We start from the raw sequence: 24,290 nt of genomic DNA on the forward strand, positions 1-24,290 counted from the left end.
TTTTGATATTTTCTTTAAGCTATGTTCAAGTAAATGTTAACATATAATTCTTTGTGAGTTATTAAGCGATAATTTACAAATATTCAGATGATATTTACTATTTATAAAACAGCCTCTAAGAAGGAAGAAAGAAGTCAGCGTCTTCGCTACACTAACAGCTTCGGCGATTACGCAATTCCTTTATAACTCTGTATATATTGTGATTTATAGACTTGTCAAATTAAATACCATTGTATAAACTTTATTGTGATAATTCTCTCGATTATTGTATATGTTTTTGATTAAATTATGTTTTATTTAATTAATTTTATCATTTTTTTTAATATCCAATTCCTTGTTGAAGTAAGAGAATTAGATATAACATTACATACTGTTAAATATAAAGCACTATTGATATTGGGTTTTTATTCTTATCTCCTCGTACTTGGCTGGTGAGCTTGGCTTGATGTGGCGATAGCTCCCTCAACTTAACAACCCACTTTTCGCCAAGTATGTTCCGTCCCATGATGTGATAGGGGGCGAGCTTATCGTCATATCGGGCACAAAATCTAGACTCCGAGCTAATACTGAGCAGAAAAACCCATATATATTTGCCCGATCCGGGATTCGAACCCAGGACCTCACAGCGCTGCCGTACCGCGCATGCAGTAATTACGCCACGGAGGCATATTACTCGCGTCCCCAAATTATTTTGTCACAGGCTGCCGGCACGCGTGCCATTATTTCGCCTTCCCTGCTAGATAACCTAAAAATGAGGAAAATAAAAAAGCCAAAAGACATTTAAAGCTGTTTATTAATCCATACAAAACATGGATCAGAACCAACATCCAAGTAAATACAATATCAACGTTAATATTTGGCTAAAACCTGAATATTTCTAATATTTTGTACGTTTGTGCGGGATAATTGATTTATGCATGTTTGGGGAACATTTATGATAGACTAGTTGAGCCGACGTTGTCCCGTCTTAACTATGAATTGCAGCGCGCATTCTGTCAGTCGCTGACAGTTATTTCAACCAATTGACAGTTATATAAAATCAATATTTTCGTTAAGTTTTTTAAAATTTTCTAACGTTCCGCTCAACTCCCTTAATTTTTTCTTTCATAAGGTCCTTTTCCTGACAATAACAAACTCAACAAAAAAAAAAAATAGTGAAATCGGTCCAGCCGTTCACGCGTGATGGCGTGACCAAGGGAAATAGGGATTCATTTTTATATAATGGATAAATCCATTACGAACGTCCACCCGAGGGACAAATGACCTAATAAAAGTCTCAGGAGTTCGCTTGATGCAGGCCACTTCCAGGAGGATCTGGAAATCGTTGGGGAAGGCCCATGGAGCAGTGGACATCCTGCGGCTGATGATGATTATCTGTCATTTTATTCCTACTGTCTTCTGTAAACTGTAGTCTTCTACAGTATGTAATGTTAGTAGACCGGCTTAAAGATATTCAGTGTTCGATACTCGTCCAAAATATATTGACCATATTTTTACGGGAATTATAACACGGGTATTTTTTTTTTTTTTTTTTTTTTTGTTGTCGCGGAGTAAATAAGTTGACTACCGCCCAGTCTTCGTGGAGGCGACTGAGCGGTTATTTTGGGGTGCCTTATGACCCGTATGAAGTTGAAATGAAACTATTTTACGGAGTTTATCGGATTTTTTTAAATTATACATTTTTGACGTTTCGAAGACTGCAGCCTTCGTAGTCGTAATTTTGTATAATTGTAAAATGTAGGTAAGTAGGTATTTACCTCCATTTTTCAATTATAGAAAATTTAAAAATTATATAATTATAATATAAAAAACCGCGATACAATCCGTGAAATAGTTTTATTTCAATACTGTAGAGTACTTTAATCACTCTGAAATTACTGATTCTGAATGCTTCTTATACAGCTCCATTATTCTTGAAAGCTACATTCTACATTCCTTTGATTGAAACCTTTTTTGTGATAAAACAAATATGGCGGACAAAAAAATATCGCAAATGTTCCCCAAATCCTTATTATTATAAATGTTACATAAATATATTGCATCTGTATTAATTGCTAGTAACAGTGGCTGATCAAAAAATAATTTGTCGAGTGATGTGTCCATTGCTTTGATTTTAATGAGACGAGACAAGATAATGGGCCGGAATTAGGGAGTTGTTTTGGGACTCCAAGGCCCCGCCAATTTTGTTTTACATATTAGACTGTTCTGTAGTTGATTGGGATTTAAGATGTTTTGCGACCTTGGATCCCCGTGCATGTAGAGATGTTTAACACTATTTTAAGGTTGATCGGTAGTTAGTAATATGTTCGCATTATGCAATTGTAAAATTATGGATCAATGCGATTATATAAAATACGGATATATAGGAAATCTGATGAAATATACGAGTTCTTTATATTATTTCCCGATCAATATCCCATTCTCTCTAGAGGTTAACTCTTTTGGATAAAAGGTACCTAATATATACTAAATTGGAAAATACAGTTAACCATAAAAGTAGCTGCGCAAATTCAAAATTTCAAATCACTTTTAAATGTTTATGTCTTTATAAACAACCTTTTCGTTCTCAAATATAAACTTCAAAGGTTTTTCTTTATTTTAAATACAGAAAAAACAATATGTAGATAGAAGTTGATGGATAGAAGAGTTTGAAAGATTTATTTAGCTACTTTTGTGGCTGAGTCTACGCAATGAATTCACTTTGGTTAATCGAAATTAGCTATTATGCCTTACTACATATGAAGTCGTTTTTAGAGTCGGAAATATAAAAAATAGCTTGAAACCATCAGTATGAATCTATAAATATGTTTTAATCATTATCTTGTCTCATCTCATCGTAATAATTGTACACAATCTTGTTCATAGAACGCAAACATTTGGCAAACTTATCCTAGCCTTAGTGCGACATCAATTCCCAAATAATGTGACATCCGTTAAACACTTACATTACACTTACTCGTCTCAGAAATGCATTTCTAAAAATGACCAGGCGCGGATCTAGGAACCAATAATGGGAACTTTGACCCCCCACACATTATCAGAGTATTATTGCTAGACAATTTTGCTACGTAGATGTATTGTAGGGTTTTAAAATGGGTTTAGTTTTTTTTACATAAATATTTTTTTTTGTAACTCTTCAAAATTATTGACATAGATCCGCGCCTGCACAGACCTTTAAACTATCTTAATTATTTGTTAATACTTTGAATACAACATCCTAAACTAAGGCAAATCCTTTGAGTCCATAAAAATCCGTAACAAAATATTTCGTCATACAAACTGCATTTTGAGTAAATATTTTTCAAACTAATCCTAGTTGGGTTTTGAAGCTTTTTGGTGATTTAGATGGAAAATTAAGAGAGTCAATGATTGGGGTATTGGCTACCCTCGCATGATGCAAATTTCTTTTATTTTTTACCGGAGCAGGTGTAGATCTAGAGAATAATTGTGGGACCCATGGCCCCCCTTTGCGAGCAATTCTGCATACACATTAATTTTTACAAAAGGTATTGTAGTTAACATATTGTTTGCAATTTCAATTCTTTGGCAATTTTATTTTCCTATGAACTAGTTGTAAGGAAAAGCCTCGACTGAATCTCATCACTAATGGTTTTGTTTCCTTACCACTTAATTACAGAAATGTGAATTCTAGAAGCTTCAAGATTGAAAGAGGTAACATAAGGACTTCAAACGATAACGAAACAACATTTATAACTTAAACTAATACTTATCCGTAACTACTTGAGCTCTTCCATTATCATTTCTTGATGCATTAAGTATTTATAGTTTATTAATTTTGTTATAACAGACCCTTCTAGATCCGTCAGATTTTGGCGATATTTATTTTTTTAAGGATCTCCAGTGAAGTACAACAACATATAATAATTACAAGTTAGCAACATATAGCATACGTTATAAGATTTCATAGGGTGCTTAAATAACGTTATAATTACTTTATTACGATGAATGATATGATTAATTTTTTGTTTGTAATCGTTAAGATTATTTTGGGCATATGTTTCAGATTGTAGTAGCAAATCTGTGTTTTTAAAAGAAAGTTGAAATTAATCCGCTATTGACCTAATTCGAACGATCTTAATCCCTTTTGTTATCTAAAGAATATACCAATCAAAATACGTCGCCGTGATTGGTACTTTCCTGCGATCGATCTGAAGATAGCTTAGGATCATTAATATCAGACGATCTCAAACTATTGCGTGTCCATTTCATTGATTGCGTCAAGCCCTTAGGCTACTGTTAAAGTTCTTATACACAGAGTGACGCCATTACAAAACATTTCTATTATAAGATGACATTTCAATAAATACAGTACGCAAAAAACATTTCTCATATGTTTTGTGGTTTCTTCATATCTTTTTACATTTAAAAATCTACGGCGACCGCCATTAGTATAACTACTTTGGCTTTCCACTCTACTCTAAATCAAAGTGAACACCATTATAATACCTGACAGTCTTTGTCATCGCTGTTCGTTCTTTCTCCCTAAAACCAGGAGTGGTCCGTCGAGTGCCTCTTCGATTTGTTCTTGGGACTTTCCTTTTGTCTCTGGTATCACGAAGAAGATGTACAGAGAGCCGAGGAATGTGATGGTGGCGCAGATGTAGTAGGTGCCGTGGAGGCCTAGGGAGACCGCCATGGTGCCGTAGTAGCGGAGGAGGAGGAAGCTGCTCAGCCACATCCAGGATATGAGCAGACTTGATGCTAGACTCCTGACCTGAAGATTTTGAGGGAGGCGTTACAAGTTTAAGCTGGTGGTAGCATATTTGTATTCGCCTGGGTATCGACAATCGTACACGAGATGTAAATCCACCATATTAGCCCGCATAAGTGTCGCGTTCTGGGGTCAACATCTATATATTTGGTTTCAAATAGGCCGGCATAATTGTGTAAACTGGCAAGGGTATTCATATCTTATCAGCCAACACTCCATCTGGACCCTATTAGTTTGTCGCGTTTAGACAGACAGACACTGTGGGGGACTTTGTTCTATAATATGTAAAGGAGTATGCCGGCCTGATTGAAACCAAAGTCGTAGAAGAGTATGTAAACGAAAGATTAATATAATTGATTTAGTGAAATTCGGTCAAATAAAGTGTCAACGTCCTACTAAAAGTTAAAGAGCTTGATTACCCTGATGCAGAATTGCTAAGAAATAAAAGGTATATTAAGAAACTTCCAGTCAGTCCCGGATCTTGAATTTTTTGGAGGCGGGGCAAAATCTGCATAATGCCGCCCCCGACCACCTATATTTTCAACTTTGTCATGATCATCGTCATCATTTCGCGCCCCGCGGGGAATAATTTACGTGTGTAATGTTCTGGATGTCTCAGTAATCAAAGTTGCGTTAATTATGAGTTGTCTATTCGTCTGCCAAGTTTGGATTTGCCGCCCTTTGAATTCGCCGTCCGGGGCATGGGCCCCGGCTTGCCCCCCATAGATCCGAGGCTGCTTCCAGTGGAGAAAGATGAAATTTTCCGAAAGGGGACCAGACACAACATATAGGTACTAATATGCATAAATGGGGTCTGCTAATCGTTCTAATGATAATTGATTATACATAAATTCTAAAGGGAATATGGCAAGAATCGGGTTATATGGACCTTTAGTCACTGGAAACTCAAAATAGAAATAATACGATATCAAATCTAATATGTCTCCTTCTCATCAAGGTATCTGAGTAATTTTATTATCCTTACTCATTAGTGTAGTATATTAGTGGCATCATCTTTATCAAGGGTTTAGTGTACACTCTGATAGTGAATGTCCTTAATTATTGTAATGCATATTTATATTGTTAATTTATTGGTGGCAGCTTGTAATTAGCAACTTAATCTTAGCTATAAATGTTATTCACTTTGTATTCGTTATTAGTAAGCTTTCCTTAAATAAAGTAAAAAAATGATTATAAAGTATTTACACTAAAGAGTGAATTCCTTATTTCTACACGTGTTACTTGGTAATACCAGCTGACGCAAATTGGAGTTACTATTATTAACAAAGTGATAGCCATTATTATGTCAGCAAATAATTGTACAGAGAGAATGTGAGCCACGTTTCGTCTGACAACGTGGAACATTGATAAGAGATTAGAGGAACGTGTTATCAGATCACACGTGATATATAATTGTTTGTTCCTGCGAGAATTTATGTAATAGTCATAAGATTAAACTATTGAATGAAGGAATCCTTCCTAGCCCAATTTTGGCCACGGCGGCCAATTCAACAAAGATCCGCCACGCAGGAGATATTATAATGCACAAGTGTGTGCGCAATATACAGGTGCACTTTCTCGACGAGACGGCAATCCGACATAACGGAAGAGAGATCAAGCACAGGGCCAACGGCTTTACGTGGTTTCTAAGGCGCAGGGTATCATATCGTCAATTTCTTAACTCTGAGCTGCGACTAAGTAATTTTTAAGATGGGAAAACTCAGTCACAATTGTATTCGGGATTCGAACCCAAGACCTCAAGACGGTAGTCAACTCATACCGCGTACCCATTAAAACTACGTCACCGATGCAGACAGACTACTAACTAAAGTAAACTAGTATATTTTTGCAGCAATATAGTGCACAAGACCTTCTAGATGCAATCACACTATACTTCAATAGTTCTCAATACTTGCGACTTGGCAAAGTCTTCCAAGCTTATTTGTAAAAACAAGCTTGCTTTTTAATAAAAAAAAAAAAATCCACTATGCTTAGTATTAGGTATCTAGTGATTAATATGGGAGTGAAGCCTGATTGTGAAAATTTGTGATAATTAAATAGTATAATTACTGAATTGAATACTTACATTGATAGAAAACATCTCCGATATCAACACATAAGGCACTGATCCCAAGCCGATATTATACAAGAAGAGAACAGTGGACAACAATGCTACGGGAGCCCACATCGGCTGCTCCTCCGTTCCATTTTGAACCTTCGGAGACCAGTCAACTAAGGTGTCATTCTCAACTCTCCAAGGTCTTGAAACGTTAATCAAGTCCTTCGTCAGGTTTCCGAACTGGTCGTCAGTTGTATTTAACTGGGTCTTGTCTTTTAAGTTGATTCTGTACGGCCACAGTCGGTGCGTGTACCAGGAGTGCATACGTAGTTGGGGGTCGCAGTAAACTCCTAATACGGCGAGGCAGCAGGTTATGCCCGAACATGACCAGAGGAGAAGCATCTGGAAGAGATAATAATTATAGTAATTTGCTGGCGCGCGCGTTCTCTTCACCCTAAAATTCTGGGTCTTTCCACCGTAGCCTAAAGAAGGCCGGCATGATTGCGTCCAATGGCATAAGATAGCGGTCTAAACCATTTGATACTCTATCTGGACGGTAGTGCGCTTACCATCAGGTGCAGTGCAGTCACTATTCCGCGCCGAAGTAAATAAAAAAACAAAGTGAGTAATAATTCTTATGAGCATATATTCTTTTTTACCTTCCTGCCAAGCTTATCCACAGTGACTGTTGCCACGGCTGCTCCTAACACAAGTGCCGTGCCGCAGAGAATGGAACCAGCTTCTGAAGTTTCAAACAATGGCCGCGGAAGAGTTCTGCAACGTATAGTATTGTGTATTAAACCCACGAGCTACCGACAAAAGGTCTCGTTATTTTGGGAGTTAAGTTAACCTCATATGCATCTAATGCATTCTATTATATTCTAGATTTGGACAACCCTCTGATCCACAATAGAACAGTGAAATGAGTGGATGAAGGTTCAAACTAATTTGTTATTATAAGATAAGGAGTTATTTACCCTATTATTGAGCATTTAGATGTCACATTACAACACAACTATAATAAAAATGATCATCCTCTTTTTAAACTCACAGACAATAAAGTTGCTGAAACAGTCAGTTTCATAGTAATGCTTCTCTGAAACAAACGCCCCTGAGCAATTCTATAGACTAAATAAATTATTATGAACCCACCCATTATAAATAGTAAAGTTGTAAGCGGTCATGTTGAGGTGTGGGACGGCGTGCGCGGAGTGCCGCAGCACGGCCGCCGCGAAGCTGTTGACTGCGCCTGCGCCGCTGCCCGCCGCCGCGCACAGCACCACGCAGCATGAGATTAGAGCACGTCGGGAGCGGCGGTGGCGGACTGGAGTAAACGTATGAAACGATTAATTATTTTCGAACGTTATGATTTCAGAAATAGTCCCTCACGTAGTGTTTCATGTTCCGAGATCAGTTTTTGTATCTAGTTTTGAACTGGTCGGTATAATTGTATCGACTAATGAGAGATAATCATCTCTAGATAGAAAATACTCTTCCTAGTCACTTATAATCGGGTGTAGCCGGTATAAAATAAAGAAATGAAGGAGATAAGGAATATTAGTAGTAGCAGTAATTAGCAGGAGGTCTATTTATAAACTGTAATTTACAAAAGTAAAATTTAAAGATGTAGATATAGCTATCGATTTACCATCCAATGAAAAATTATAAAAATCTTATTACACTGAAGCTGTAAATAAACTCACAAAGTTCCCTACAAGCCGACTGCTCAGTCTTCTTCTCCGACGCGGAGTCGAGTCCACTACTCCTCTTAAGCATGGGTTGGAAGGTATCGGAGTCCTGCCTTCGCATGGCTTCCCGTCTGCCCGCGTAGCCGTCCGAGGTCCGGATCCTCACCTCCTGCTGCTCGATTACATCAGTGAGGTCTTCTCGGAAGTCCGAGCCGTCGAACCAGCAGATTATCTTTGCTGCGTCCTGGAAGAAATTTTGAAGACGTATGGCATTATTACTGAATGTTTTAAATCAGGTATTGTCACTTGCATGCAGATTTATACTTGGATGAAAGTCCCACTATATTTGTCTAGAATAAAATCTCCATGGTCATCCACATTGTAGCCCGTGATTAGGTAGACGTAGTGTAGGACACCCTGCTGTACGACGGACAGACGATTTGAAAAAGGCGGCGGATAGCGGATGGAAGCGGACAATATTTGGTAAACTACCTGTATTCTCCCCACGCTGATGAGGAACGAGGGTGTCTCCGGCAGCCATATCAGGGAGACCAGCAGCACTGTTGGAGCCACAGCCATCGATAAGGATAAGGCGTGGGCTGATAACGCGCCCCCTGCCGCGTACGCGAACAGGATCCCGCAACTGAAGAAACCAACACGATAATATAGGTAACAAGGGAATAAAGGCAACACGATAATAAGGGAGCGCATAACTGAATAGGTTTTTTTGGTGAAATATGAGGAATTGCCGTCGTGTTATACACTTGAAAACATGTCACGTGACGTCGCTATGTTGTCGTATCTAACCTTTTTACTAATTTTAAGTTCTTTTATTAGCCTCTGAGTGAACTGAGGAGTCGTTGCTTGCTCTTTTCACCCTATTACAGTTTAAATTTGGATGTGTTTAAAGAGTTTGCATAATGCTGTGAAAAAAGCGTACCTGCAAGCCAAAGCCGGCATAGCAGCAAGCCCCCTGGTCCTGGGAGCGATCTCCGCGCAGTACAGCGGCGCGAGGGCCAGCGCTCCAGCACCTCCTGCGCCCGCTGCGACCCTGGCAGCCCACACTCCTCGCGGGCCGCACCATGCTGCTAGCGACCAACTTAACTGGAAAGGGGTATAATGGTTTTCATTTATTTGATTATGAAAACTAAACTGCGACCTAATAAAGGTCATAGATGCTCACTGGATGCAGGCCGCGTCTGTCAGGTTGGTTTGGAAATTTTATGAAGAAGCCTATATTTATGTAGCTGTGGACTTAAAAGGCTGATGATGGTGATGAGTTATGAAATAGATACGAAGACTCATTTATAAAGAGAACAGATGTTTATTAATAAACATTATTATTTCAGATATCTATTTCATTGTCTTGTCCTCTTCTATTCTAAATTATTTGCCATAAGGATGAAAGTGCTAAAAGAGAATAAAACGTCAAAATATAATAATATTTTTTAACGATTATGGGTCATATTCAATCTTACTTATAAAATTTTCCCAAAGCTATACATAGTGGTACTCGGTCAGCTGTAAGCCAAAACCCGCCATCTTGCCTCTTAATAAGGTTTAAACTAGGAATCGGTGATATTTTGACACCTATTTAAGCAATTCTTAACCACCTCTTAATGCTAAAGCAAGTGTATAAGTAAGCAAGACTTATTCTTTTTAGTCCTTTTGAATCTAGTGTGGAATGAGCGAAATATCATTTGCTCAATACTAGACGTAGCTTTTTACGACTGTAGCGGTTCTACATAAAACTTTTCAGAAATTCGTCCAACTATATAAAAAACTACTTTTCATAACTAAACTTAAGATGGCCGGCGCTGCGGTGAGCCAGAAGATCGTTTGGAAACAGATGGCGGCAATCAAAACAACATTCAAACTTTGCATTATTATAATTTATTCAGTTTTGAAGATTTTATATTCGATTTAGCGGCGATAGCCTAGTTGATTGTAGAATGGACTGCTGAGACGAATGTCCGCAGGTTCAAATCCCAAGGACACACACCTCTGACTTTTCTGAAAAAATATGTGTGTATTCTTTGTGAATTATCGCTTGCTTTAACGGTGAAGGAAAACATTGTGAGGAAACCTGCATACCTGAGAAGTTCTTTCTAGGAATTTTGAGGGTATGTGAGGTCTACCAATCCGCACTAGGCTAGCGTGGTGGAGTAAGGCCTAATCCCTCTCAGTAGTAGAGGAGGCCCGTGCCCAGCAGTGGGACAGTATATAATACATAGCTGATGTTATTTTAATATAAGTTATAATTGATAAAAATACTTACAATAAAACTGATGCAAATACAAAACGCGCCCGCCTTCCTTCCTCTAGCATCAGCTAGGACTGCGAAGAACGGCGCTGCTGGCAACGCAACCAGGCAGGGTAGAGCCGCGAGCCATGCGCCTCCGGTCAGGGCTTCGTTCCCAAGTACACCGGACACCCAGCCCGTGCTGCAGCCGTGTGTGAAGCAGGAAAGGTTATCTGGAATTATGAGGAACTTGGTGGTATTTCTGGTGGCATTATTAAGGAAATGTATGTTTTTTTTTATACCAGCGCGGCAAACTCCACTGCATCTGATGGTAAGTGAAGTAGGGTCGAATAGAATGTTGACTGACGAGAGATGATTACCCCTCGACAGTCGATACAATTATGTCGGCCTGTTGAAGCTAGATAAACGCAGGCTGATCGCGGAACGCAGTAAATTTATGTGGGCCACTATAGCGGGTAGCACCTTGTGTACGGTGGTCGCTATCCGCACGGATATAAAATATTTCCCACCAACAGCATAAGATTAAATAGATTTGATAGTTTTCGCGATGGCAAAATAAAACACAAAAAAAAATCATTTTAAATAATTCTTTTGTTGATCTGCCATTTTCGCTGAATGCGATGGAGATAATTATAACTGAAAAGTCGGTTGATAATTGACATTTTTATTTTCATTCACTGAACATTATAACCTCACTTATAAAGAGGAGGTGCGTTCTTAATTCAAAATCTGAAAACCAAATTTAAAATACGAATAAGTATGTAACTTCGAAATTATATTATTATTATAAAATATTAGTTGACCCGACATATGTTGTCCCGTCTTTTTAACTATGAATTTGCAGCGCGCATTCTGTCAATCGCTGACAGTTATTTCAAACAATTGACAGTTAGTTAAAATAAAAATTTGCATTAAGTTTTCTTAAAATTTCTAATTTTCCCCGCAACTTTTTGAATTTTTCTTTCATAAGTACCTTCTCCTGACAATAAAAAACACAACAAAAAAAATATCGAAATCGGTCCAGCCGTTCACGCGTGATGGCGTGACCAAGGGAAATAGGGATTCATTTTTATATATATACATCGATTAAAAAATAGAGTAGGTATGTATTGATTGTTAGATATATCCCTCAACACAATTAATTCTAATTTCGAATGTTTAAAAAAACAATCCAGTAAAAGATAAAATTAATAAATCTATTTCAAAACTTGTCTCCTTGGCACAAAGGCGTATAGAGCGATACATCATACAATGCTGAGTCTGGATTTTCGCCTGGCACGTTCTCAAAAACATTGTTAAAGAACTGACAGAACTTGCGAACTGAAACTTGAATGGGACTGTTTCATGAAAAATTGGACATGGTAAAGTTTTAAGGAGAAACAGATATCGTTTTGCGAAATTTATGATTTGTAAACGATCAATAGTGAATCTTTCATACTTGTCTTTTAGGTTTTTTATTCTTTAAATAAAGTTTGATTATATTCTGCTAGTGCATGCCGATTAATAATAGTCATAGATACAATATTAATTACTTTACGGCATAATTGTGTCGACTATCGAGGGGTAATCACTCGTCAGTCGATATTGTATTGGACCTCATACTACTTACCATCAGATGCAGTGGGGTCACTTTAACATTTATTTTTTGAATAATATGGTTGCAATTTTAGTAAACAACAACAAAAAATCTGTCCTAGTTCAATACGAATTGAATAAATTAGATTGTGAACGCTTGTACCTATACCAGGCAATCATTACATGAGAAGAGTTTAAATTACTCACACACGGCAGCTGCGATGATCCGACGCACGGAGCCACGCCATCGTTTCGAAGCAGTTCTCTCGATGCGATTCCTACGAGGAAATGTATGGAATTAGCAATTTGTACGTTACTACCTCTTTGGTATTCATGACCGCCTAGTACCCGACGTGGCGTAATAAAATATTATTTACCTACGTGCCTTTATTATATTTTCCTCAAGGTACGTTAATGTACTTTACTCCATTTCTAATATTGGTGAATAATTTCGTATACCATTCATTAAACCTCTTTCATTTATATTTAAGTGAGTAGCGACATGAGCAAGCTATTAAATGTACGCTTACTTTCAAACAAAAGCATTGTCACATAGAAAAAATTACAGTGTTGCATGACCATTGACAGCTGAATAGGAAGCCACGCTCTATTTTCTAAAGTAATATTACTTTCCTATCTTTATAATTATCCTTGACATCATTATATATGCATACCTAATGCCATGGATCTACCACAATGATGCGAATAAGTTTCCGCTGACATTTTTTATCACGTACTACAAAACTATGGAATTAATTGTCGCCTGCAGCGTTTCTGGGCCCATACGACTTGGAAACCTTAAAAAAAGAATGTATTCTCACCTAAAAGGCCGGCAACGCACCCTAATGCCCCTTGGTATTGCAGAAGTTCATGGGTGGCAATGATCACTTAACATCAGGTGAACCGTATGCTCCTTTGTCCCTATATCATAAAAATAGGGTTTTATTATCAGTGGCGTAGCTTCCATAGAGTTTGGTGAAGGACCGTGACTAGTCGACCTCTTTTTAGATCATCACCGTAAGTAAAAGAATTTACGTACCAAAAGGTACACACACTGAACTAGGAGAGCCCATTATTTTTTTACACCAAAGCCTTTGGCTACCTAGCTGTGCTACTGTTCATAATACTCCATAATTTATATAATGTCCAATAATTAAATGTCATTTTCAAAAAACGATCTCAATAGCTTTTTCAATCTATCGCGAAAATTAACCAATCAGAACAAAGTATTATTTGACATTACAAATGAGTTATTTTGATTGGTTCATTCTCAGCATCAGATTGAAGATTGAGATAAGGATCGTTTATTAAAAACGGCCGGCCTATAGATTGCGGTAACAGATTGATTTTTTCAAAGCCAGGTCGAAGTAGGTTACTGGGCCTAGAAAATTACATGGCGTGCCTAAAGCGCTAGCTAGCCTACAAATCATCTGTCAAACAAAAAATGACTATGGGTTAACTAGATTGCACGGCGCGCAGTTTTTAGAAGAACGGTTTTTCGCAGTAATTTGATGAAAATATGTATTGCTTGTGGCTTCGTTCGCGTGTTACGCCTTTTCCGTTAAGTTGAGTAAAAGAGAAAGAGAAAAGTAGAGTCACTAGTGGTCGATGGCACCAATTACTTAAAAAACAAATATTTTTTTTCATGGGAGCTAAATACCAGGATAAAAATTACTCTATATGTTAATCTAGAATATGATCTATCTATAAATCAATTTTCATCCAAATCCGTTCAGCGGTTACTTCGTTTACTTCTAATAAACATTTAAACATACACATCCGCATTTATTATTATAATATTAGTAAGATAAGAAGAGTGATTGATTTCTCCCTAGCCGAATTTCGGCCACGGCGCCCAATCTCAACGAAGATCAGCCACGCAGGAGATATTATAGTGCACAAGAGTGTGTGCAATTTATAAGTCCGCTCTTTGTTCCTTCACTCTCATAGTCCGGTGAGACGGCAATCCGACATGACCGGAGAGATAAGAGTAAGATGATCAGAACTTGTAATCGCTATATACGGACTATAGCATGGTGATCCGTTGTGTAGATAAGCTAGTACACCTGGAGGTCCAGGGTTCGTTCCAAGAGCGTACAATTTTACATCATCATCAGCCGCAGGATGTCCATTACTGAACATGGCCCAAAGATTTCCATATCGACATGGAAGCGGCCCGCATCTAGCTACTTCGTACCTTTATTAGGTCATCTGTCCACCATTGTACATGCAATAATAACAATTTTACATACGTTTTCTTGATTCATAGTTTCTTGGATGTTGTTGTAGAGTTATAAATAATACTTCAGTATCATTTGGAAGTGTTAACATCGAGTTATGTTGTGTTTCTCGAAAAGACATCTACTGCTTCATTTTAGTCTAATTTATCTAACTACAATATTATCTTTTAAATTTCAACAAGCTATAAAAAGAAATTGCTTCCTAACTTTCAAATGAAATCTGTGGTATTTAAAAAGATAATTTGGTCGTCGTCTGTATACGAACACTCGAGGTATTAGTGATGCTCCCGAATATAGATATCGATTGTCGATAAAGTATTCATGTCGATGACGTGCGGATAGGTTTATTTTGGGTTTTAATAACTACTTTTCATAGAGTGAAGTTATACTGCGCTTGTTGTGGGTAAGTTACAACTCAAGGTTTCATTCAATTTAGTTACTAGGGCTTTTATTTATTTTTTTTATCCGCGCACGATAAAGTATCCCACTGCACCTGATGGTAAGTGGAGTGGGGTCCAATAGAATGTCGACTGACGAGAGATGATTATCCCTCGGCAGTCGACATAATTATGCCGGCCTTTTGGAACCGGATATACACAGGTTAATCCTGAAATGCGATACTTACGTGGGACACTATGGCGGGTTTTAACACCTTGTGTACTGTTGTCGATATCGGGGCGGATATAAAATATATCCTACCACCAGCATAGGTAGTTGGTCTTTCCTAAGCGAGAGTTATTTCGGTATATAATCGTCTTGTCTGTTTACAACTTCAAGCTGCAGTGTTCCAGTTTTAAACCGTTGTAACAAATTTAATTGGACAATAATTGACATTAATATTTCTTTTTATGCTAAGCGCAGTTATTACTTCCACGCAGTATTCATAATTGAAAGTTCTAGACGGTCACTATAATAATAGTATAATGAGCTCATTATTTCATTTATAATTAAAAGATGGAAAGAAATTACTTACTAATAAATGAAATGCGGCGATAGCCTAGTTGGGTGTGGAACGGACTGCCAAGACGAATGTTCGCAGGTTCAAATCCCACGGACACACACCTCTGACTTTTCTAAAAATCATGTGTGTATTCTTTGTGAATTTATCGTTCGTTTTAACTGTGAAGGAAAACATCGTGAGGAAACCTGCACATCTGAGAAATTCTCTATAGGAATTTCGAAGGTGTCTGAAGTCTACCAATCCGCACTAGGCCAGCGTAGGCCAGTGGGCAAGTATATAATACAGGGCTGATATTATAAATGAAACTCAGAATCAATAACTTAAAAACACTATTCTAGAATGACCACAGAATTAAATTGATTGGTGGTAGGTCTCTCATATGTGAGAGTCCGACTTGGTAGGTGCCACCGCATTGTCTATTTCTACCGTCAAGCAGCAGTGTGTAGGCACTGTTGCCTTTGAAGGACATTGTAGCCAGTGTAATTACTGGATATAATGACACTTAATATCTCCCGTCTCAGGATGGCGAGCACAGTGGAATACCAAACAATACTTTGTAATTCAAGGTGATAGATGGTGTTTCTACTATTTATGGGCGGTTGTATCGCTTACTATCAGACGAACTGCAAGCTCATCTCGTCATTACAAGCAATAAAAATAAAGAAAGACGAATGAAAATCAATTCATATCAAAAGGAGACGGGCGAAACTTCATAGAACCTTGGGCTTGGTGTTACAGAGATAATTTATGCATTATTTTATAGGAATAATAGAACTATTTTTATATTAGAAAAAAAAATCTGTCGCTACAATGGGAGTAAAGAAATAATCGCCATAGAATAGAGCGTAATAAAACACTTTTCTGTGAATAACTTCGTATTTACCCGATAGCACAAGATGTTCACAGCACCTAATCATTGTCCATTGGATTGCTGTTTTGACTAATGAGCAGCTGGCTTAGATAATAACCAGAATTGAAATTATCGCATGGAATCGACGAGGACCGATATAAAGGTACTTATCGCAAGATGAAACTAAGTGTAGGTCGTATATCTTCTTTTATCTACTCCTTCATGGAAACGGGCATGAGTTTATACTGTTTTTATATTATTGAAAGAACTATTTCGTTTTCAATTGGACGAATTCCCGTAATGTTACAACGCCATGTAGCTAAGCCGCAAATTACACAATGGTGTTGATGGTTCATCGATACTTTTCGAAATCCGGTAGAACAAGCAAAATCAGTCGAGCAAGCAAGAAATCAAAGTCCGTTGTTGAATAAGCGTGGGTAGTTCATTAAAGCAGCAATCGTCAAAATATTCTTTAAAAGCCGTAGTCGTTAAAATAAAAATATCAAACCAAAAACATTCACTTGCGCAGAAGTACAGAAAGCAAATAACAATAATAATATACATTAATAATAGACAGCCCGATATTCCCGATACCGGAAGTCAGTTACTTATTCATAATAAAAAATATTTTATTTTCCCATTGTAATACAATCTAATATTTTTTAATGGCTGATATAAAAATAAAAGAAGATTATTGATAAATGTTTCATAAGTGTACAGTCAAGCCCAATTTCGCCCGTCTCCTTTCACAGGTTTCAGTCAATGTACAAGGATTCTTTTAAATATTAATACTTGGAAACGATTGGCCTAAATCAAATGTCATCGAACTATGGTATCGATATTTGTATTTGATGTAACCTGATTCTTATTGTTCTTGTAATAAATAATGAGGAACTTTTATATAATATTTTGTTTGGATGTTTGTTTAAAGTAAATACAAAAACCACAGCATGTTTTAACACACATATCACGCATTTTTCTCCAAATAGGTAAGCAAAGTTGCAACTGTTGAACACAGGCTGATCCCGGAACGTGATACTTACGTGGACACTATGGCGGGTTTTAACACCTTGTGTACGGTGGTCACTATCCGGGCGGATGTAAAATGTATCCTACCAGCAGAGGTGTATGGTGTTGCTACTGTTAATGAGCGGTCGAATCGCTTCTTAGGCGAGCATACGCGTAGATATAAAAGACCAAAAATTGTATTATATCAAATTACTGTAACTTTCATAAATTCTTATATGTCTAAATAATATTAATAACAAATATTATTTTTTTTTTGGCGTTGTACCAGCATTTAAAGCACGCTGTGGTCTCCTATAATTGAAGAAGCACGTCACACTCCTAATTGTGAAAATGCTACAACATTATTATTATATTATGTCGTGTATAGTTGGAGGTCCTTAAATAAATAAATAAAGAATAATATTGATGAGGTAGAATTGACTTGAGAAAAGCAATAGCAGTTTAAGGTAAAATACGGATACTTTGCCGTATGAGAAACCTCGTTCTCTCGAGATTACCTATATTGATATAAAATTATTATCTTCTGCCGAATCTTGAGTCTGACCAATATAGGATATAGAAATATTCCCGGTCTCCGGAGAGTTGCTGAGTGTGATTACATTTAGCTGGTTTCTTACCAATAAACGATATTACTAAGTGTATTCTATGTATCTAAGAATAAGGTATTTTTTTATGTTTCTCGTGAGAAGAGTCTGGTTGGGCAGTATCGCAAAGTTTATTTCTATTGCTAAACAGCTTATAGCATACGTGTTCCTTTCTATAACTGAGGATCCGTCAGGCGGAGCGTCAAGAAGCAATTTTAAAGGCCGACATGACTGTGCGTCCCGGGATGCTTGTATGTTAAGTAGCACTTTCTTTGGCCTTTACTTCACTTTACGTCAGGTACTTTGCTGAGCCACAATAAAGGTTGTTAAAATATGTTTGTTCATTTTACGGACATCTTATTATTATTTTGCTTTTCTTGTTTGTTAATTTTGAACGTATCAATCGAAATTATTGTTATATAGCTTTTGCCCGCGGCTCCGCCCGCGTTATAAAGTTTTCCGTTATAAAAGTCACGCTGTATAATTTCCTGGGAGCCTATGTTCTTCCCAGGGTCTCAAACTGTCTCCATACCAAATGTCATCTTAATACGTTGGGTAGTTTTTAGTCTAACACGTTCAGGCAGACAGATGCAGCAGGGGACTTTGGTTTATAATATATTTTTGTAGAACTTTTTAAGGCGATACCTCAATCATGGATATTTCTGCCTTTAAAATTTCGTCATATTAAATTTTAAAGGCCGAAATATCCATGATTATTAATTATTTTTACGTTTTTCTTTCAACTGCGAGAACTAATCACTAACTAGACGTGAATTTAAATTCTTTACTTGCCAATACTTGTTTAGTTACCCAGATTAAAGGTGAAACAAAATGTATGAAAATGGACCTTGAGGTATCGCCTTAAGAGGAACAATCCCGTCATACATTATTGTTGAATTACTTTAACCGTTTACGCAGCGCACGCAACGGATGCTCTAAAAACTAATTAATAAATTTTCCCCGTTTTTGCAACATGTTTCGTTGCTGCTACGCTCCTATTGGTCATAGCGTGATGATATATAGCCTATAGCACTCCAGGAACAAAGGGCTATCCAACACAAAAAGAATATTTCAGTTCGAACCGGTAGTTCCTGAGATTAGCTACTACTGCTCCGCTCCCAATGGGTATAGCGTGATGATATATAGCTTATAGCACTCCATGACCAAAGGGCTATCCAACGCAAAAAGATTTTTTCAGTTTGGAATGGTAGTTCCTGAGATTAGCGCGTTCAAACAAACAAACAAACTCTTCAAAGCTTTATATAATAGTATAGATATGGAAATAATTTACCTTATTCTTAAGCAAATATTTGTACTGATTCCTGTTTATAGTTTATTTTAATCGATTTAAACAAATATATAAATAATCCTTATTAAATGAGCTTTGTCGCTCAATACTAGTCACTCTATACGTCTGCTATAATTGGTGCCTACTCATATCCCCTCAAAGTCTTAAAATATTTTAGCAAAACCCTAAATGTTTACGATCCCCTGTATTATTAGATTTGAATCTAATATGTAAGGTGACTGGTAGGCGTTTATACCCAAAGGTAAAGCAATAGTATAACTAGTTCAAATAGCTAAGATTATGATGTGAAAGAGGGCTAGTTGCTGTATCATAGCTCTAGGCAAATAACATATTTTTACTGATCGCAAAACTCAACAAATTTTACAATATATTACGAATTATATATAACTATTAAAGATATCGAAACATCCAACATTAAAAAAATATTATCGGTGAAACGACTATCGATACGGAACATCACTACATTCAACTAGTTCAAATTAGCTAAGATTACGATGTAAAAGAGTGCCAGTCGCTGCATCATGGCTATAAGCATATAACTTATTTTTCCAAATCGCAAAATTCCATAAATTGTACATCATATTGCGAACAATAAGAAATCATAATTTAAATAAGACATTCAACATAAAAAAATATCGATAAAACGATTATCGATACAGAACATCACTGCAGCCAGTCGGAAGTTTTTGCAAGAGAAGTGGCGTGACCGGCGGATTTTATGGCGGTACTCGGATAAATTATGTATGAGAATGTAGAATGTGGACTCCGAGGGTCGAAGTGACCCGTAGATAAAACGGCACAGTTAACCCTCAGTCGTTTTTTGTCATATTTGTAGCGACAGCTGTTAGTTAAGGGCGGATTGGGCAGAAGTAATATAAAAAAATATAATTTTCTTAAAAAAGATTTTGTTTCGTGGAGAGCAGTCGGTCTTATAGGAAGCTCGACTGCCTAGAAACAGTAGAAACCTAGAATGAAGATTTCTTATACGAATGTTAGTTACTAAAATAAAATGACCAACACCTCAGTCCACGCCGTGACCACTAAGGCTGCAGTCTTCGAAACGTTGGGAGAAAATTATAATATAAAATCCGTAAAATAGTTTTATTTGAATTAAACACTGAAGTTTAACTTACTGGTGGTAGGATATATTTTATATCTGCCCGTATAGCGACCACCGTACACAAGGTGTTAAAACCCGCCATAGTGGCCCACGTAATTATGATGCGTTCCAGGACCAGCATGTGTATCCGATTCCAACAGGCCGGCATAATTGTGTGGATTGCTGAGGGGTAATCATCATTCGTCAAACGACATTCTATTCAACCCTACTTCGATACGGCTTGATAGCAACCACCGTATAAGGAGCTAAATTCGCCATAGTGGTCCACGTAAGTGTTTTGCGTTCCGGGATCAGCCTGTGTATATCCGGTTCTAATAGGCCGGCATAATTGTGTCGACTGTCGAGGGGTAATCATCTCTCGTCAACCGACATTCTATTCAACCCTACTTCGATACGGCTTGATAGCGACCACCGTATAAGGAGTTAAATTCGCCATAGTGGTCTACGTAAGTGTTTTGCGTTCCGGGACCAGCCTATGTATATCCGGTTCTAATAGGCCGGCATAATTGTGTCGACTGTCGAGGGCTAATCATCTCTCATCAGTCGACATTCTTTTGGACTCTACTCCACTTACCATCAGATGCAGTGGGGTCACTTTCCTATGCACGTATAAAAAAACTCGCAGCAAAGGTTCCGTAGAAACTTGTAGGTAAGGTATCTAAGTATAGAACTAAATATTTGCGATTTTCAGACTTTTAATAAGACATTGATTCATACCAAATTTCATGATTCAAGGTCAATTGGAAGTACCCTATAGGTCTTAATGTTCTATTGAAATCGCAAAATATTCAAAACAAAAGTGAAATCTTTTGATGCCGTTGACGTAGAAGTTAACTTTTTTACAATTGAAAGAGACTGTAGACCCGATTATCCTACTAATATTATAAATGCTAAAGTTTGTGAGGATGGATGGATGTATGAAACTTTGGAGTAATATTGTTTATACATCAGAATGACATATAGGCTACAATTGATAATGATTTTGTGTAATTTGGTCCTAATATAACGAAACAATATATTAAATAAGTCGGTAAAAAAAAGTATTTCGGAAAACTCCTTCACGTGGGCGAAGTCGCGAGCAATAGCTAGTTTGACATAAATTTCAACTTGATACATTTACTTGTTCCTGATACAAATGATCTTGATAGACAATCATTCGGATAAATAGACGGACAACAAAGTGATCCTATAGGAGGTCCTTTTGAGGTACAAAACTCTAAAAAAGTATACACTATTGTTATGTAGTTATAAGTATAGCGTGGACCGTGGTGCGTACACGCCCTTGTCGATGGGCTAATAAATAAGTGCGTTACGAAATAGCGTTTGTTTCACTCGTGTCCCGTATTGCATACTTAACAACTAACAAGTCTGGTCCATAATGTTTGGTTTCGGATAGATAGAAGGACAACAAACTGATACTGTCAGAGGTCCTTTTGAGGTACGCAACTCTTAAAAAGTATACACTTTCAAGTCGGGTACATAATGTTTGGTTTTGGATAGATAGAGGGACAACAAAGTGATCCTATAGGAGGTCCTTTTGAGGTACAAAACGCTAAGAAAGTATGCAGTGGAGTCGGGTACAAAATATTTAGTTTGCTGCGTTTCAGAACTACGAGAATTATTTATGGATATCGTATAAATAAAATCTCCATTTAGTTAGAATTAAATATTAGATTCTTACAACTCACTCGCTTTTTCAAATGCATGTTTATCGATATCGATTGAATCCCCAGCGTCCCATCACTAGCCCTGTCGGAAGTTTCGCTCGTGGTGTGATACGTAAATTGTGGTATTTATGTTCGTTTGCTGCATTACGTATAAGTTTATTCTGGTTCTAAGCTGCCTTTTGAATTCTGAACATGTTCAGAATTTAGTATTCTATATCTTGTAGGATTTTTATTAAATACTAGGTTTTGCCTGCGGCTCTGCCCGCGTGTAATATTTTTCGGGGTAAATATTTTCCTGGAATAAAACTAGCCTATATCATTCAGGAGTAATGTAGCCTAATATTAATGTAAAAAAGAAGTTCCTGAGATTAGCGCGTTCAAACAAACTCTTCAGTTTTATATATTAATATAATCTTTAAAACCATAATAAAGGATTTTGGCCAAATCTTTAAAAAAAATATTATAATTATGAAATGTAGGTAGATATTGCAACTCTAACTTTTCGGACGATTAACGCCTCAGTCCCCCCGTGACCACGAAGGCTGCAGTCTTCGAAACGTCGAGAGAAAATAATAATTATTTGAATGTCTAACATTCGCGTAAACATAAGAAATCATTATAGAAAATACCAGTACAAAAAACCGTCATAAAATTCGTCAAATATTTTCATTATTATGGCTTTTATTATGGTTGTATATTTACAGTTTTTTTTTTCATAACCCAAACGGAAGAAACAGTGAGAGAGATATACACATACACACACGCAAATCACGCTTTTATCCCCAAAGAAATAACCAGAGATGCAATTGGGATACCTACTTTTCGCCTATATTCTGTCCCGTGATGTGATAAGGTCCAGCCTTACCATATCAGGCGAGTTAATTTGTCTGTAAAAACAGTTTTTGTATAGACCTTATAAAACGTTTACCAACGATAAATGAAATATGACCACGAGGTAAGCTTGCGTAACATCAATAATGCAAACATCACGCGAGCGGCAGTTAGGGGTAAACACAGCTTTAAAACACCTCACCGTTCCCACGTGTACAGATCGTATCTGCGAGTCCGCTTGTAATGAACTTGTATGTTGTAAATAGATATTCAACCTCGTTTATACGAAGCTAATTTTAAAAATAAAGATTTGTGTGTTTGCAATTTTGAAAATACTGAACTGATTATAATTACTTCAGTATTAGTTATATTATTTTAAAGGAAATTAGGCTAGAATTTATTTCAGTAACAATAAGAATGAAGTTTTATTTTCATTTATACGACATAATGACCCAACTAAACCTGAGTAATCGACAAGAGTCCAAATAGAGTGTCGACTGACGAGAGACGATTACCCTTTGCCAGTCGACACAATTGTGCCGGCTTGTTTATGAAACTGGAAAATAGTTTTAGTTTTTTTTTGTATAATGTATGGAAATGCCAAATTATACGTGAACTAATTTATAATTCTTTATTATTAGAGGTAATTTCGATGTTTCCCAAATAAATTGTTTAATAATATTACAAGCAGATAAAAGCGAAAGCAAGCAAATCATTGCATTAATGAAACTATATACCCGTTTCTGTCTTCTAATATTATCCCATGAATTTTTCACCAAAAATACAAGTGTTACTTTTCTGATTTTTTTGCTTATTTTGTAGTTTAGTGCGAATAAGGCGTATATGTGAGTGTATTTCCATCTAAAAGTGTGATGGTGCCGCTGCGACCGATTCTTTTGAGTATTAATAGTGGCATTAGGACGTGTAAAATTAAAATTACTCTTTATTGATAATTATTTTTTTCAATTTTATTTTATTTGACAAAATATCATTAAAGGTACATTTTATAACCAGTAGACTGCATAGTAAAATTGTTATCTCAGTTATTCTGTTTGATGAGGAGCTGCGAGCAAAAGTATTCCATATTCAAAAACGTTTCTCTATCTAATATTATGCATGAACGTCTGTAAAATAGTTCTCGCTACACAGTACACACCTTTACATCGAATCTAATCCTAAAATATTCCCTAAAATCCGCAATAAAGCCAACACAACAACGTAACACGGGCCTGCGATATAACCATGTTCGTAATAAACGGAGTCAACATTCCCAACATATTCTTTATGGGGTTAACACGAGCGGTATCGTTTTATACATCGCTCTGTTCATAAAAAGTATTTTACCAACGGCTTTCTTTCGCAAAATATAGAACATTGTTCAT

The 24,290-nt window shown here is 36.9% G+C and overlaps 1 protein-coding gene across 1 annotated transcript in view; it reads right to left on the reverse strand.

The window, feature by feature from the left end:
- Window positions 1-775: 775 nt before the first annotated feature.
- LOC115443212 (facilitated trehalose transporter Tret1-like) overlaps window positions 776-24,290 on the reverse strand; it is a 68,749-nt gene continuing 45,234 nt past the window's right edge. Inside the window, exons 2-10 of the mRNA XM_030168533.2 lie at window positions 12,525-12,595; window positions 10,758-10,954; window positions 9,420-9,583; window positions 8,972-9,122; window positions 8,495-8,723; window positions 7,944-8,115; window positions 7,451-7,565; window positions 6,819-7,193; window positions 776-4,735 (exon numbers count right to left, since the gene is read on the reverse strand). Coding sequence (XP_030024393.2) covers window positions 4,481-4,735; window positions 6,819-7,193; window positions 7,451-7,565; window positions 7,944-8,115; window positions 8,495-8,723; window positions 8,972-9,122; window positions 9,420-9,583; window positions 10,758-10,954; window positions 12,525-12,595 — 1,729 coding nt within the window. The 3' untranslated portion in view covers window positions 776-4,480. The remainder of the gene's footprint in view (window positions 4,736-6,818; window positions 7,194-7,450; window positions 7,566-7,943; window positions 8,116-8,494; window positions 8,724-8,971; window positions 9,123-9,419; window positions 9,584-10,757; window positions 10,955-12,524; window positions 12,596-24,290) is intronic.

Source organism: Manduca sexta, chromosome 4 (assembly GCF_014839805.1).
Source record: "Manduca sexta isolate Smith_Timp_Sample1 chromosome 4, JHU_Msex_v1.0, whole genome shotgun sequence".
Lineage (NCBI taxonomy): Eukaryota > Metazoa > Arthropoda > Insecta > Lepidoptera > Sphingidae > Manduca > Manduca sexta.